This window comes from Octodon degus, unplaced genomic scaffold, assembly GCF_000260255.1.
Source record: "Octodon degus isolate 3935 unplaced genomic scaffold, OctDeg1.0 scaffold00008, whole genome shotgun sequence".
NCBI classification, from domain to species: Eukaryota; Metazoa; Chordata; class Mammalia; order Rodentia; family Octodontidae; genus Octodon; species Octodon degus.
In genome coordinates this window covers 11769540-11785614 of record NW_004524584.1, presented here as the reverse complement: position 1 = coordinate 11785614, position 16075 = coordinate 11769540, and the positions used below count along the sequence as shown (strand labels likewise).

The 16075-nt window shown below is 44.3% G+C and overlaps 1 protein-coding gene across 1 annotated transcript; it reads right to left on the bottom strand.

Moving 5' to 3' along the window:
• Positions 1-13097: 13097 nt before the first annotated feature.
• On the bottom strand, positions 13098-13663 carry LOC101582770 (proline-rich nuclear receptor coactivator 2-like). The gene has a single exon (XM_004625028.2). The coding sequence runs from the start codon at positions 13661-13663 to the stop codon at positions 13244-13246; it is 420 nt and encodes a 139-aa protein (XP_004625085.1). The 3' UTR covers positions 13098-13243.
• Between the last annotated feature and the right edge of the window lie 2412 nt (positions 13664-16075).

The following is a 16075-nucleotide window of genomic DNA, read 5'->3' as shown; positions in this document are numbered from 1 at the left end:
TCCCTAGTGGACACTCAGTCAGTTGCTGTCACCAGAAGGAAATTTTGCCTCCTGTTTCTACACCTGGCAACGACTTCATGTCACCAGCACTGTTACCTCCAGTGCTCTGTTTTCCATATATGGCTAGAACCTTCTCTTTTCATGAGGGCCATTGAGCTGCCAGTGAGGGCAATGGCGAAACTGTCCTAGTGTCTGCCACGTGCCAGGCACAGCTATATCTGTTGTGTTACTGACTCCTCACAATGGCTCCTCTGCGGAGTCCTCGTGGCAGATGCAGAAGTGGACCCAGAGAGCTGAGATGCTCCAGGGCTCCCATGCTCTCGGGCCCATTGTCCAGGCCCTGCCCTTTCTTTTTCTTCCCCTACCACAGCAACCCTGCTCCTCCTCCTGCTTGCACTGAGTCATTCTCTGCCTGTGTGCTGCTCCTTCTTGCCTGCAGCTGAGCTCGGAGCACCTTCCTTACTCTATTTCACCTTCTACCCCACCACCCTGTCTGGCCTTCTTTAAGTTACTAAGCATGCTCCGAAGCCTGCCATCAGTCTCATGTGTGCTTGCTTACTCACTAATTTTTCTACCCTATAAGCTTCCCTGAAGTAGGGACTCTGTCACTGGGTCCCCAGTGCTCAAAGCAGAGCACAGCCCACTGTAGGTTGTCTCAGGCCACTTTCTGTTGTAGAACAGAATCTCCGAGACCGGGTCAGATGTCCTGAAAAGACACGTATGTCCTTATAAAAGCTGAGAAGGCTGAGAGTGAGATCTTTCAAGCAGTGAGGCCCTTCTTGCTGGAGGGGACTCTGCAGAGTCCAGGGGTGACACACACCATCACATGGTAAGACAAAGTAAGTGTGCCAGAGAGAACTTAGTGTCACACCAAAGCCACTCCCTCAAGGACCCATGGATTAATCTATTAATCAGTGAGATATTTTGACCTAATTACCTCCCAAAGGTCTCAAGATATAAATGATTGGGGCCATGGAGATGGCTCAGTAGGATAAGCGCTTGACTGGCAAACACAAGGATCTCAGTTCAATCCCCGGTTCTGCCAAAAAAAAAAAAAAAAAAAAAGAAAAGAAAAAAAAGATATAAATGACTTCAGGGATTAAGTTTTCAATATATGAGTTTTGGGGAAACTCAAACCACAACCCAGGTGCTTAGTAAATATTTGTTAAGTGAACAGAGTTGTCATCTGTCCTGTCCCCACTTGACCCCTGGTGGTCCACCTTCCTTCCAATCCTCACCTTGCTCAGGGCTGTCACTCCCACCATGACTGATATTCAAGGACCTGGCCAGTGTTCCAGTCATCCTGTAGAGCTGTCTGTTGTAGCCCCAACTTCCTCAGCAACATGTCACAGGAGAGGTGAGCCTACCTGTCATGGGTACTGTATCAAAAGTTCCTGAGTGCCCCCAAGTTTGTATCATCTTTGTTTAGAGATGGGGAGCAGGATAGGGAGGTTAAGAGAGGGCCTAAGTGCACATAGGTAGGAGGCGACAGGGCTGAGATTTGAACTTGAGTTGGCATGACTTCAAAGTCCCCTTTGTTTGCTGCTGTCTTTCACAGAGTACAAGCTTGAGTGCTCCCTGGAATCACCCAGAATGTTCATTAGAATAGAGACCACAGGACTGCAGCACTTGTTTCTGACTCAGGTGGTCTGAAATGGGAGTTTGTATGTCTAGCAAGGTCCCAAAGCAGGCTATCGCTGCTGGGTCACACTGTGGAAACCTCTGGCCTAGAGAAATGCCAGCCACCTGAAGAAACAGAAGTTTGCCTACACTTTAGGAGGTTCATGGATTCCCATCACTGGTTCATGAGAGAGTCCACCACCCTCATCTTCAGGTCCACCCTTTGAGGAAACTGTGAAACCCAGGAGATCCTGACCCACCATTCTCTTCAGTCAGCTTCCATCGAGCTAGGGGCTCCACAGCATCGATCCCTAGTCCCTTTGTGAATCTGTCTCTTCCTTAATAAGCTCATGATGTGACCTTGGAATGTACTCTAGCTAATGCTCTGTGGAAAGGCTCAGCTTATCTTCCTGATGCAAATGATAAATATAGGGCTCAGAGCAATTGCTTTTGGAGATTTTGTGTCGGTATTTTAGTAATTGTGGAGCAGAGCCTTGGGAGCCAATTACAAAACTAGGACAGTTTTTGGTTTCCAACTCTAAAAACAGGTGAATGTCTAATATTGATGGGTCTAATTGATTCTGACATAGTTTTCCCCAAGCACTAGTTATACACTGAATTTGAAAATTTGTCACAATAAAGCAGAGGCCATGGTGCTCTCCCCTCTTCCCGCTGTCTAGCTCTCCCCCTCTAACCAGTCTCCTCACTCACTCTGAGCTGCCCTAGGATTTGAACCATACTGACTGTATGCCTTGGGCACTGGAAGCCTTTAGCACCATTCTTACTCTCCTGTGGGTCCAGGCTTGTTGAATGTTTACCACCCAGCTTGGCTTCAGGGATCCTTGGGGCTGTGGGCTCTAGAAAGGAGGAAGCTGTAGTGCTGAGAAGTAGCAGGACAGACCTCAGGAAGTGTCTGGGAGGCTGGATCCCTAGGGGACCTTGCCTGGCTTCTCCTTGCCCACTGGTGATTTCCCACCTTAGGTGCACACCTGGCAGAGGCCTACATCCTGTTAAAACCAGACCACAGTGGTTGTGGTGGCCAGGTGGAGCTGTCACAGACTGCGTGACAGGTCAGTATCAGGGACTCGGTCACCAACACAGCCTTGGAAAATGTGAATCAGCCCATGTCATGATTCATTCTCCTCCAGTCACTGTTTCCCCATCACACCTGGGTGAGACCAACTGGTCAACTACGCTGGTCTCCTCGCTGCCTGTTCTGTCCCAAGGCCTCTGCACTGAAGTTTCCTCCTCCTCCCCAGAGAGCTGTATGGCTGTCCTGTTATTGATTCATTCTCTGACCCCCCACTCCCACTAAAATACCCCACAGCAGCTGGGCTTCATTCTTCATGGTGCCAGCTATCACCCTCATGATCTGTGCTTCTGTGTCTGTTGCACACCTCTCTTGGTCCTTGCTTGTCATGGTATCACCAGTGGGAGGCACATAGGAAATACTCTGTAAGTATTGGATGAACAACTGTATGCCCTCAGATACAGGAAGCAGTGTGAGCCAGCTGAGTGTTTCTGTGTCTTCTCTCTACCTCCTCTGCCATGTGGGGCTCTCTCAGTGGGAGAGGAGATGGACTTGTCCAAGGTCACACAGTAGCAAGGGGGCCTGGGTCTGGAACCTGTCTGTGTGGCTCAAGCAGCCCCATGGAGGGGAGCACTTGCTGACAGCTCAGTCAGGCTTGCTACAGATGAGGTGACCCTATAGGGCTGGAAAATGGGTGGAAAAAGGTCAGAACTTGGGGGTCAGGTAGCATGGGATTGGGTGGTCTCCAGGAAGCAAGAGACTGATTGTCAAGACAAGGAGCCAGGCAGACCTCATGGTAAGACTTGGGCAAATGCTGAGGTCCTCTGCGGGGAGAGGTCTACCAGGGATGGTCACAGTGGTGTGGTCTCCAAACCTTTTCAACCCCCACATATGATTTATAGAGCTGGTTCCTGCTTTCTGGCATGGGATGGGACTGAGAGAGCTGATGTAAAAGGCAAGTGCAGACAGAGGCTGGGCTGGGGGCTGCAAGCCCTGCTGGTGGGTTGTCAGCAGAAGTAGCAATCGCTACGGATAAGAGTGCTTGCTCAGTGCTTGGGGCATCCTGGAGTGACAGGCAGGCTCCAGAAAGTCTTGAGCATTTGGACTGAGGTGGCACAAGGCCCAATGTGCTCCCAAAGGCAGAAAAGAAGTGTGGATAGGGCTTCTCCATTCCAAGCAGAGCAGGGTCCACCCCAGAGGGACAGGGTAAGGCTGGGCAGAAGGAGATGGCGCTCCAGCCAGTAGAACCTCCTCCACACACTGGAGTCCTCAAACACAGGACAAGCCTGCCACCCAGTGCTGCCTGGCGTCACCACAGTAGGTGGTGTCTCCTTGGGCCTGGCACTGAGAGCAGCTCTTCTCTTCAGGGCTCTGTGGTTTCCTGGGGGTACCTTGCTCCCTCCTCACTTGAGAGCATGCTTTCCCAACAGATTCCTCCATCTTCCTCAACTTGAAAGTTCACATGAAGGGCTGAGACCACAACAGGGAAGCCCTGGGGGTGACGCAGTGGGTCACAGGTGGAGTGATTAACAACTGCAGGATGACTAAGCAGAGAGATAGAGGACAGACGGAGGGCCGGGGACCCCTGTGTGTGGCTATGAGGAGGGGCTGACCATGGCGTTGGGTAGAGTGCTCTGTTATCTAAGAAAACAGCCTAACAGTGTCCTCATTCTACCTGGTCTCTCCTTCCCACTTGGGGAAGATAGTTACATGGACAGTTACCTGGTTGATTTTTGATATTATTTTGTTATATTGCATATAATATAGCATATATTTGTAATACTACCATGTTACATTTATCATACATTATTTATTTTAGTTATACTTAATAGGGATGTATGATAAAAATATGAGTAAAATAAAATAAAGGCAATCCTGCACCATATAATCGCATTTTGGTCAATGACAGATCACATATAGGCTAGTGGTCCCAGGGAAGGCTACCACCTAGTGGCTCAAGCTGTCTTCGTTTATGCAGTGTGCTCTGGAATTTGCCCACAATGTATTTCTGAGCTTGTATCCCTGTTGTGAAGCGATCCCCAACTGTGATTAAGATTTGTGGTGACCTTCGCATCACCCTCTGTCTAGAACCCCTCATTTTGTACACAATGTAGATGACCCCTCTTTGAGGCACAGACAGATGAAGTGATTGGTCCAGGGTCAGAGCTAGGACTATCCAGAGCTGGGATTTGAACTCAGGTCTCCTGAGCACCAGGGCAGACCTCCCAAGCCACCATGTCATGGAGGCTTTGTGGTCATCTGCCCAAAGCCTGGAGAAGAAGACATGACATTGAGTTGAGAGAAATGCTCCCTAAAATTTCTGTCATAAAATGGTTCAGTTATGCTTTATAAACACATAGTTCAATCTCTTCAGTTATACTTTATAAATGGTTTCTTATTTTAAAAGGAGAAAAAAACAGAGAGAAAAGAATACCACTACCAACAGGGCTAGTTCGTGGCGAATGAAGGGAGGGAATCTCACCTTGCAGACCTTCCCCCTATCTTCCTCCCATAAGTTCTCACTGCTGTTGCTATGGTTTGCTTCTGGAACATGCCCTGAAGGGAGGTCCATGTGCTGAAGAAGGCTTGCTCTGCAGGTTGGCACCAGTGGGCTGTGTGGGTCCTCTAAGAGGTAGGGCCTGGTGAAGAGTCTGTAGGGCACTGGAGCCAAGACCTGTGGGAGAAAGGAATGGCAGTGCTCTACACTCTCCGTTGCTTCTCACCCACAAAATGCATAGCTTTGCTTTGCGGTGCAAGCCCACTACTGTTTTCTGTCATCTCTACCACAGGCCCAGAGCCGTTGGCCCACCCGACCTCATGGAGGCTTCAGAACTTCCCAAACTGTGAGTCAGAATGTGGTTGTTGTCTTCCAGAAGGGCTGTCTTAGCAACAGAATATGTGCTAACATAGCCAACCCTAGTCACTTCTCTTAGCTTTAAAAATCTGGGTCTTATAGAAAGTCATAATTAGTGAGTCCAAAAAGAAGTAATAAGGTTTTAATGGTGGGATTTCATGCAGTAGGAAGGAGGGCAAGAGAAAAAAGAAGAAGGTGGAGAGGAGACCAGGAGACTGAGGAGGGCTGGCGCTTTTCACGCATGTCATGGGGGATGCTGTGCTGTAAGTGTGTTCTCTTCATTTGAACCATAATGCCGCCTACAGAATGAGAATTTGTTCCACCATGTAGACTGAGCCTTTGACATGTTTGGGGACTTGTCCAAGGTCAGCAAGCTAGAAAGTAGCAGAACCAAGATTTGTGTACTCTCCCCTTGCCTTCACATGAACACTCTACTGTGTGGTCCTTGAGCTGCTGGAGGCCTCCAACTTCTGGCCTCCACCATCTTAGGGTGGAGGACCCTCATGGCCAATGGGGCTCCTGTGACCAGCCCCCTAGTTCAGACAGGGCCAGCCCTGGAGTTTGGACTGTTGGAATATTATACAACCCACTGAAAAGATCACCAAGGAGGCTGTGCTCTCCACTCAGACCTGGAAGAAAAGCTGACAAAGAAAGGAGAAGAAAAAAAAGGCAAGATATGTTTGAAGTGACTTTGTCCTGGTTGTTGAGTGACAGGTAGGTTGTTTAATTTTTCTGGGCTTCAGTTTCCTCCTCCGTAAAACAGATAGATGCCTTGACTCAGCCTACCCCAGGGTTCCATCTGACTGTGAAATTGGGTAACAGGTGTGCAGACTAATCTGTAAACTAAAAAGTTTCAATACACAGGCAAATTATAAAGTACTGTTGGTTGATTTCTTAATAATTCTTGTTAATTACATTGGTTTTAAGCAGTAAGTCACTACAACTGGAGAATTTGAGAGCAATTTTGGTAATTAGTGACTCTCTCAGAGGCCCAGGAACCTTGTGCTCCCAGGGCTACCAACCTGCCCCATTATTAAAATACCAGCCCTTGTAGGCATGTCCCCAGGGAAGCAGGTGTCCCCATTTTACAGGTGGGAAATGGAAGTTCTGTCTTCCCAGTGTCCCTCAAGCTGGCCAGTTGGAGTCCGAATACGCCAACTCTGCTGCTCCAGTCTCTGCCTCACTTGTCTGCTCCTTGCCCCAACACACAGGATGGTGACAGGGGCCAGGACTGGCAAGAAGGGCAAACCAGCCATGTGGGGCGAAGAGGGGCAAAGAACTCAGGAGTCCACCTGAGGAGCCAAGGCTTCCTTTTTAGCACCAAAGAGTCCAGGGGAAATTAATTAAGTGAATGAAATCCTGAAGAACTTCACACTCCATTTAAGAACCTATTTTTGGATGAACCAAGCTGAAAAGACAAAAGTGCACCAAAATTGAAGAGAGACTAATTTAGGAGACATAATCGAGTGCAGTTTCCAGATTTCATCAGAGCCCAGGAGATGTGATTATTCAAGCAATAATTAGATGCGATCCTGGGGGTAATGAAAACTAAAAGTGAGAAGACGAATCGAAACCTTCAGAAAGGTCACAGGCTGCTCTCAATATCATTTTTATTTTCTTTCAGCATTTGATGATTCAATTAACTTGCAAAAGAACAATAAAACTTTACAAACTAATAGAGGAAGAAATTGAAGGGGGCAGAGTACAACCGCTCACCCTTTATTCTAGATGATTCTCCAAGGAAGTCCAGAGTCAAGCATATCTTAAACTAAGTCTGGAAGGGATAGAGAGCAAATATTTCTCCTTGGAAAGCAAGATGTTTTCTATTACATCATTCCATTGTTATAGAGTGAAAGCAGCAGGTGCCAGTAGTGGACTGAAAGGAACAGGCCATAGAAACAAGGTGTAGCTGGGCTGTAGTCTACTCTATCCACATGAATTACTGTAGTAATGTAACCTAACCCTAGCCCTAGCCCTAACCCTAACCCTAGCCCTAACCCCTAATGCTAGCCCTAACACTAACCCTTACCCCGAAACCAGGAACAACACCAACCCTAAACCCTCAAGCTTAACCCTAAAATTAACCTCTAATCCTAACCCTAACACTAATCCCAACCATGACTCAGGCCTAACCCTAACCCTAGCTCCAACCATAACCCCTAACCCAAGACCTAACCCTAACCCTAACTATGACCCTAGCCATAGGAGTAATCATATAAACTCAAAAACATTGGCTATTGGAAGGATCTGTTTTTTTTTTTTTTAAAACCTAATGATAGGGGACTGGGGAGATAGCTCAGTGGAATAAGCGCTTCCCTGACAAGCACAAGGGCCTGAGTTCAATCCCCGGTTCTAAAAAAAAAATTAAAAAAATTAAAAAAAATAAAAAAACTAATGATAATAATAATGGTGATAATGATGACAACAATAATATGACAACTGCTAGCATAGAAACAGAGTACTTAGTACGGGTGAGAAACAGTTTTCTAGCAGTTACACAACATCTCTGATCTTTATAGTAACATTTATGAGGACAGTACAAGTTTATAGATGGTGAACCAAGGCCCAGACAGGTGAAGTAACTTACCTAAGGTTGCACAGCCCATGAGTGTCAGAGACAGGATTTGAACAATTCAGAGTTTTTGATTTGAGTCCTTGCTTGTAATTAAGTGTTCCTTTTTTTTTTTTTTTTGGAACTGAGGATTGAACTCAGGACCCTGGGCTTGCCAGGCAAGTGCTTATTCTACTGAGCTATCTCCCCAGTCCTAAGTGTTCCTTTTTTCTTATGCTTTTTTTTTCTCCTGCCCTTTACTGCATCAAATAAGATTGGCTCCAAATTTTTAGAGATTCCCCCCCCCCCATAGCCTACCAGACTAGGTTTAAATTCCTTTATTCTTCACCAAGGTCATGGAAGACTCACCTCTCCACCCTCATCTCCCTGTTCCAGCCTCATCTTTTTCTACGTCTCATTCCTGGCTGCTAGGCTCACCTCTGTCTGCCAAACCACAGCAGAGGACTTGGCCCACAGTATCGTACAGGCAGGTTTTGAATGGATGAATGGATAAATGGCTGGCTGGCTGGCTGGAAGGGTGAACAGAGGAGCAGATGGGAAATGGGATGGCCTTCTTTAAAAACATGCTTTTGTATTTTTATGAGAGAAGGAAGTATGTATGGACCAACAGAATTTCCATTTGATTCAGCTGCTTTCCTTCTAGGTATCTAAGTGAAAAAAATTAATGGCACTCTATTTTTGTGATACATACATATCCATGTTTATGGCAGTAAGGTTCATAATAGCTAAACCTCGGAAGCAGCTGATATGTCCATCGAAAGATGGGTGGATAAAGCTTATGTGGTATTTATACACAGAGGAGTACTCTGCCAGAAAGAAAAACCTTAGTTCTTTGTAGGAAAGGGGACACCATAATGTTAAGGGAAGTAAATCACAAATACAAGCTAAAATATCCTGTGGTTTTCTTATATGAGAAATCTAGATTATAAATAAAGAGCAAAATAAATGATAGATAATAGGAGTTAGGGAACCAGATCTCTCTCAAGTGGGGAGGGGATCAAAGGATGGAGAGAAAAGGTCGGAAAGGAAGTAGGTTGTGTTATGCGTATGTACCAGGACCACATGAGGAATGTGGGCATTATGTATTGTAAACATGTATAATAGAAAATGTAAAAGAAAGGATCCACTTCTGTCATCAGAAGCAAGATTAATTGCCTTGGAGGACATTTTGTTGAGCGAAACAAGTCAGGCACAGAAAGGCAAATACCGTATGTCTTCATTTGTACATGGAAACTGAAAAAGAGTAGAGCCTTGAACAGCAGTTGCCAGAGTGTGGAAAAGGTTTGGGGGACAGGAAGTCAGGGAGAGGGTAGTTAGTGGGCAGGGGCACGCAGCTGGGCAAGAGGGCTAACTTTTCATGCTCCCTGCTGCACAGTAGGGTAGCTAAGGTTCACAGTGGTTAATTGAATGTTTTCAACATAGCTAATAAAAAAGGGGCTTGAGTGTTCCTAACACAAAGGAATAATGTATTTCTAAAGTGATGGATATCCCACTTACTACGATCTGATCATGAAATGCAACCTGGATCCCAAAAATATATATTACTTTCTGCAAGTAAATATAAAAAAAGTATTTTTAAAAAAGGCCCTGCTAAAGAGTTATGTGATGCAGAAAATTAAAGATAAAATCAGCTTCACAAAGTCAAGGGAAAACATGAGTTAGGATCTCAGCTCAGTTGTGTTGATGCTTATTTAGCACCTTGGGAGTGAGTAGGAAAGGGAGCTGGGTAAAGCCCTGACAAGTCTGAATGCTAACATCCAGAACTTCCATAACAGGACCTGGTAATTAAGAATTTGGTCATCTGATATCCTACAGATGAATTGGTCCATTGAGAAATCTCCCAATGTTGTGGGGAGACTTTATCATAAGTGTACTTCCTTGGGTGAGTTTGTTGGTGCCAGGGACCAAAATACCCTCTGTGGCCAGTACCAGCCTGGCCACCTTTCTGACATTGGGTCTGATTCTTTGCTTAGATAAGCTATAGGTTGGTAGCTAGACCTCAGAGGTTGAGTGAGGCCCCCAAATGCAGCTCCCTGTCTTTCTATCAGGAAAAGGACATATTTATCCTGATTGGGGAGCCCTAATGTGTGAGCCTCCTGTAAGGCTTGTTTTAAGTTCTGAAATTATCAGTCAGCCTTAGGATTCCAGGTGAGAGGGTAGGTCTGTGTGTCTTGGGTTTGTTTAAAGAGTTGGTAGAAAGGTCTTGCCCTTTCAGCGTATCTTGGCATCCAGATTTTACAAAGCCTAGGAACTCACAAGAAGACTTTCAGCTGCTTAATATATTTGAACTATAGGAAGTCCACTAAAGAGTGTATCTTCTCAGGGCTTAAAGTCCTCTTGCTATGATAAGGAGCGTTCCCAGGTAAGTAACTTGGATCTTGCAGATCTGAGCCCTTTCACAGGACACTTTAGAGTTCAGGGTGGCCAGGAAATTGAGGAAAGACTTGGCACCCCTATGCATAGTAGCCTCAGTTTCCCCACAAAACATCAGATCATCTATATATTGTAGGCAGGTAATTGTTTCCTCTTTCCATTCAAACATATCGTGGGCCAAGGCTAAACCCAAGAGGTGGCAAGCTTGAGGAAGTCCAGGTCAATTGTTCTACTTCTGTGAGGGCATTTCCAAATGCAAAATGATTTTGGCTGTCTGGTGCCCGGAGGATATGGAAGACATTCTTGAGGTCCAGGGCCAAACACTGGCTGGCTAAGACTAACTTGCATTAGCTCAGTCCTTTCCTTGTCCCAGTGATGGGATATTATAGGGGCTAATAGTTTCCCCAAGGAGTTCCCATTATAGTAATCCCTAAAAATGAGTTTTAGCCCATCTCTAACCTCCTGGCAAAGAAGATACTTGTTTTTGGTGTTTGAAGAGCATGGGGTCCCTAATATAAATGAAAACAGGACCTTTTAGGGTCCTCCCTGCTGTGTGTCCATCTGTGCACATGGCTAGGTCACCTGGAGGGAGAAAAATCCCTGCAGCATTGGATCCCAGTGGAAGTAGGATTTTAACCTGGGCTTTGGATAAGGAATCTCTCAATAGTGGGGTCAGAGTTTCAGACATTACCAGGAAAGAGCGAGCAAAGTGAAGTTCACCTAGAGTGCCAGCCACATGCCTGGAGAAGAACCTTTCCACGGGGGTGCCCGAGACCCCCTGAGCTGTAACTGAGGCTGGAGTGCAACCCAGGGGCGAAGGCAAGGGCTGAACAGCTGGAGCCCAAATCAACAAGAATAGTGGCTACCTGGCCCTCCACTATCAAATCAGTATTAAAGGCAGCTAAGTTAGGCAGAAATATTGTAGGCAGCCAGCCAGGGCTGGCCCTGAGCAGTTAGTGCAGAGGAGGAAAACACATGGAAACTGTGGCTCTGAGGTACGTCGGAACACTAACATCACAACGATCAGATTTCATACTTCCCTAAGGATCAGGTGGAGGTTTGGGATTTTGGCATCACCCTTTTGAGATTTCCCAATATCTCATTAGGGGTGGGCCATCCTCTCCCATCCACTAAGACCACGACTGTATATAGATGATGTCACCCATATGCCTTTGCTACCCTTGCATTAATGTTACTCAAGCAACTAGACTTGTAACCTATTGGTTGATCATAATCTTGGCTCAGATTGTACCCGTTTCATGATTTTGAAACTTTCTTTGAGAGGTGGGCTCATTGACAACCCACTCAGGCCTCATCCTGTCTCTAAGGAGCTATTCCCAGTCTCCATTCTTTTGATTCAGTACATTTTCCTACTCTTGACTTCCATCGTTCCTTAGAATTCATTGTTTGACTTTTTTTTTTTTACTGGGGAGAACAAAATTTATTGTTTTTAATTTCATGTTTCAAATTCATATTTTATACATTAAGTACTACATAAACTTGTCTTTAGAATATTTGGTATTTAAGCAATATTTCATCTGTATCTAGAGAAAGGCAACTTACTTTTCTATTGATAAACAAAAATAATGCCATATTAGAATAACAGCATTAGCAATCGCTGTTTCTCTAACTTGCTACTGGATTTAATATCACACGTTTTGGATTTGAGTTTGGATATTATGTGAGAGACCACATCTTTTGTACGAGTGGTCCCTTGGGTTGATCTTATGACAAAACAAATCATCTGTGGTGAAAGCCAAAATTAATCTTTGGGTTTAAACATTGGGTAGTAGAAGAATTTCCTGTACTGCACTTTTCATCTCTTAAAAATAGAAATGTTTTAGCAGCTTAAACCTTTTTAGTTGTAATATAAAATATATTACACTAGGAGTTACTTTGAAATAGTTTACAACCAAATCAGTTATAACATACATATTACTGGCACTGTAGCACAAAAGCAAACTTCAAAAACAATTGTGGACCTCTAAAATTAGGCCATAGTATAACAGTTCATGGTCTTACATTCAGCAAATTCATACTAAAATGTTTTTTGTAGGATAAAAGCCAAGAAAACTTTACATATGCTATAAGCTTATTACATGTATTTACATGGCTCTTTTTCCCTAGGTACTTGATTTTTCACATTATATTACTTCCCACTTTAAATTTCGCAAGGATGAGGCCAGATCACTGTCAGAATGGCTTCTGAAGAGGAGCTATACTACAAAGAGGATGTACTGTGAAAACTACTGTGAGAAAGTTTTGGTGCATCTTTTGCCAGATGCCTTTTTTTTTTTAAAGGGCCATCAGAGTATTGTACCTCCTTGTAATAAGCCCCAAGTGCCCTTTACACATTTACCACTGTACAATTTAGCAAAATGCAGCTATTAAGAAAAATTTACATTTTCTTTTGGCAGTGCATTAGGATGTCAACATGTTATTGGTTTGGCTATTGAGATAAACTTTGAGATGTCTGCCTGGTTTTCAAACTTGTGTCAGCTTAGATGCATACAATCTGAATTACTTCAAGTAAATTTGATCCATGAGTCAAATAAAAAAGTTGATTTCTCAAATCTAAACTGTGAGTGATTTCACTTAAAATTTACCTGAGAACATTATCAAGCACAGTTAGTTATTCTAAATTGCACTGATCTTACTCCACCACAGTGCACACAACACAAATGAGCTGAAGTCCAATTATAGCTTTACATCATCAGCTTTACAAAGATTCTCTAGTAACTTTCTATCAGACCAGTTAACCACTATTTGTAAATGTAACTAAATTTAAGCATCTTTACACCTGTACTTTCAGTAAGGTTTTAAGTTGAAAGGTCATTATTTCCTTATCTGAAGGGTTAAAGGACACAGGAACCCAGTGGCTCGGTGGCTTGGGAAGAGCACTTGGTGATGGCGGTTCACTAAATTTGGCTCCAGCATAGTTTTGATTACCTGGAGACTTAAAAAGCAAGCTGGGACTTGATAAGCTAGAGCTCCAATTTTGGTTATTTGGAAAATTCTTGTTCTTCCCCCCATTCTGCAGGGCCTGCCTTGCAGCTGCTGAGGGATTATAGGCATGTCCTCTTTCTTTTTTCTTATGCACAATCTTCATCTGGGAATTCTGATCCTTGGTTTTCTGTCTATTAAGCCATTGTTGGCTCTTAGTAACTTTTCTGGTTTGAGGGTCTGAAATGCTATACCTCTCTCCGCCACCCATCTTCAGCCTTTTTGTCACCTTTCTGTCTGCTTTTCAGATTGCAGTATTTCTACTACTTGTCTTCTTTCTTGCTGCCAAGCCCAAGATAATAGGTGTTGCTTTTTGACGGATCCTTTCCTTTGTCTCAATGCAGAGGTTTTCATGGGCTGCTTTGCTGAGTTCAGTCTAGGAGCTGAGGCCAACACCTGAGTCTCCTCAGCACACAAATTTGAGAGAAGTCCTAGCGACTTCGGCTCGGGCTGCCGCGGCACCTCCCTCCCGATGTCGAGGCTTCCCTCCCTTTCCAGGGAGCAACGAGCCACAGATTGGACACAGCTCACAAGGTCCGACGAGTCAGCTATCGGCCACCTTCGTGTCTCCCGACCCGACCACCTTCTAGCTTCATCCACAAAAATCTGTTTGACTTCTTTTTTAAAAATTTTAAAAATTAATTTTATTGAGAAACAAATAGCAATGAGACAGTTTCAAAACCGATTAGTAGGACAGTTTCAATAACTAATATATTACACGTTGTTGTCTTTGTAGTAGTTATTCATAGTATAAGATGCAGACATGTTATCCTGTCCACACCATCAGTAAAAATATTTCTTCTCACTGAATTAAGAGAAAGTAGCTGTATATTTATCCTAACTATTTGTATATACAGATACAAAATGGTCCTTTATTTATATCCCTTTTTTGTTTAGTTTTGTCAGAGATGGGTATTCCATTGCCATTTCAATATTGTAAGTGCTTGAATTCAGCAAAATATTCCAATATAGTCCAGTAGTCCATAATAGTAGTGGGTCATCCACAGGACCGGCAATGTCAGCAGTTGTTGACTTGAAACTTTTACAGCTCAGCATATTAATATGGCTTTACTTTTTATACCTTGTTTTTATACTTTTGACATTCAGACAGATAGTGAGGTTAAGCTCAACTGCCTATGTTACAGGGTAATAATTAAGCTTCTTTTCTGGAGGGTTAACAACCTAAGTTTGCAGACCAAAAATTAGAGAAAAAGAAGGGCTGCAAGGACAGCCAACATTTTGGCCCTAACCTTTCAAGGTCAGTGAGGACTCAGGACATAAAAGAACCTGTACTGTAACATCTTGTAGCTCTATAATGTCCCAAACTTTCTGATCAAGGAGATTATGACTTTTTTTTTAATTGTTTGACTTCTGAGAAAATGAACTCAGCATATCTGACATTTAGCATTTCTCTCATATCAGGAGTCCATAGGTTGGACTGGAGGAAGAGAGGGGCTAGACAGTGAGTCCTGGGGAACTTCGTTGGGAATATCCTTGGCATGTGTCATCCCAGTGACTTCTGTGACAGAGAAAGATCTAGTGGGTCCCTGTTGAGTCATTCTCCATGGAATTCTCCCCTTCTTGAGTTTTGGACACTTCTTAAAATGTCCAGGTCTCAGATAGTGAAGGCAGAGAGGTCCATTTTGGGTCCACTGTCCACGCCTAAAAATCTTTGGATGACAGCCACCAAGTCCTGTGTCTCCTCCTTTTTCCAGTTGGGTCTCCCTGTCCTTATTGCTAGAGACCTTGGGTGGTCTCTTTCAGATATCCATCTAATTCCAGGCAATCTTTTCCTGGGTCTACCACTAATTTTAAAAGCCTATGGCAGATATCAGGGGATGATTGAGCCAGAAACTTATCATGGTCATTGGGAAGATGAGGATCTCCCTAATTACACTGATCAGATTTATTAAGGTATAGTTGGCCATGACCTCCTTCAGTTGTTGCAAAAATACTGAGAGGGTTTTTTCCTTCTTGATCTGTCCTAATTTTGCGTAGTTAACAGGCTTAACACTTGCTCCTTTTAGACCTTCCTTGATGCAACAGACGAAGTACATATAGCCTCTCCCTGAGGTATCTCATTGGCCTGTTAAGGTTTGGATGAAGTGTAAGCCTTGGTCCCTATAGGGGTGTAAACCTTGGCTTCACCTCCCCTGCTCAGGCTCCTCTATGGGCCTCCTGGTACACATTGCCTGCTAACAGCCACATTCAAAACTTTCCTCTTCTCCTTGATTAAGAGTCTCACTAAGGAGAAAAATCACATCACTGCAGGTTAACCTAAATAGAGAAGTTGCTCTTTTTAAAGCTCTATATATCCATCTGGGTCATCTGTGAAACTTTCCAGGTCTCATTTAATTTTTCCCAATTCTGAGTGATTAAATGGGACATATTCTGGTTCCCCCTTTAATTGGAATGGAGGAGCAGTAACTTCTGGCAGGGGTATCAGGCCAGACTCAGAGTAGGGTGGAGCAGGACCCTCATCATTTGGGGCTCTAAGGGCCCAGGCTTCCTTTCTCATTTAATCCCTTGGAGGGGCAGATGTCAGTTCTGCCAAGATTGAGAGGTCAAGGAGCACTGATAAACCTACTTGGGGTGGTCTCAGAGGGTAGAAAGAGTTAGACGT

Excerpts from the sequence above, each read along its gene's own strand:
- LOC101582770 (XM_004625028.2), bottom strand. The coding sequence starts at position 13,663 with ATGGGTGGCGGAGAGAGGTATAGCATTTCAGACCCTCAAACCAGAAAA.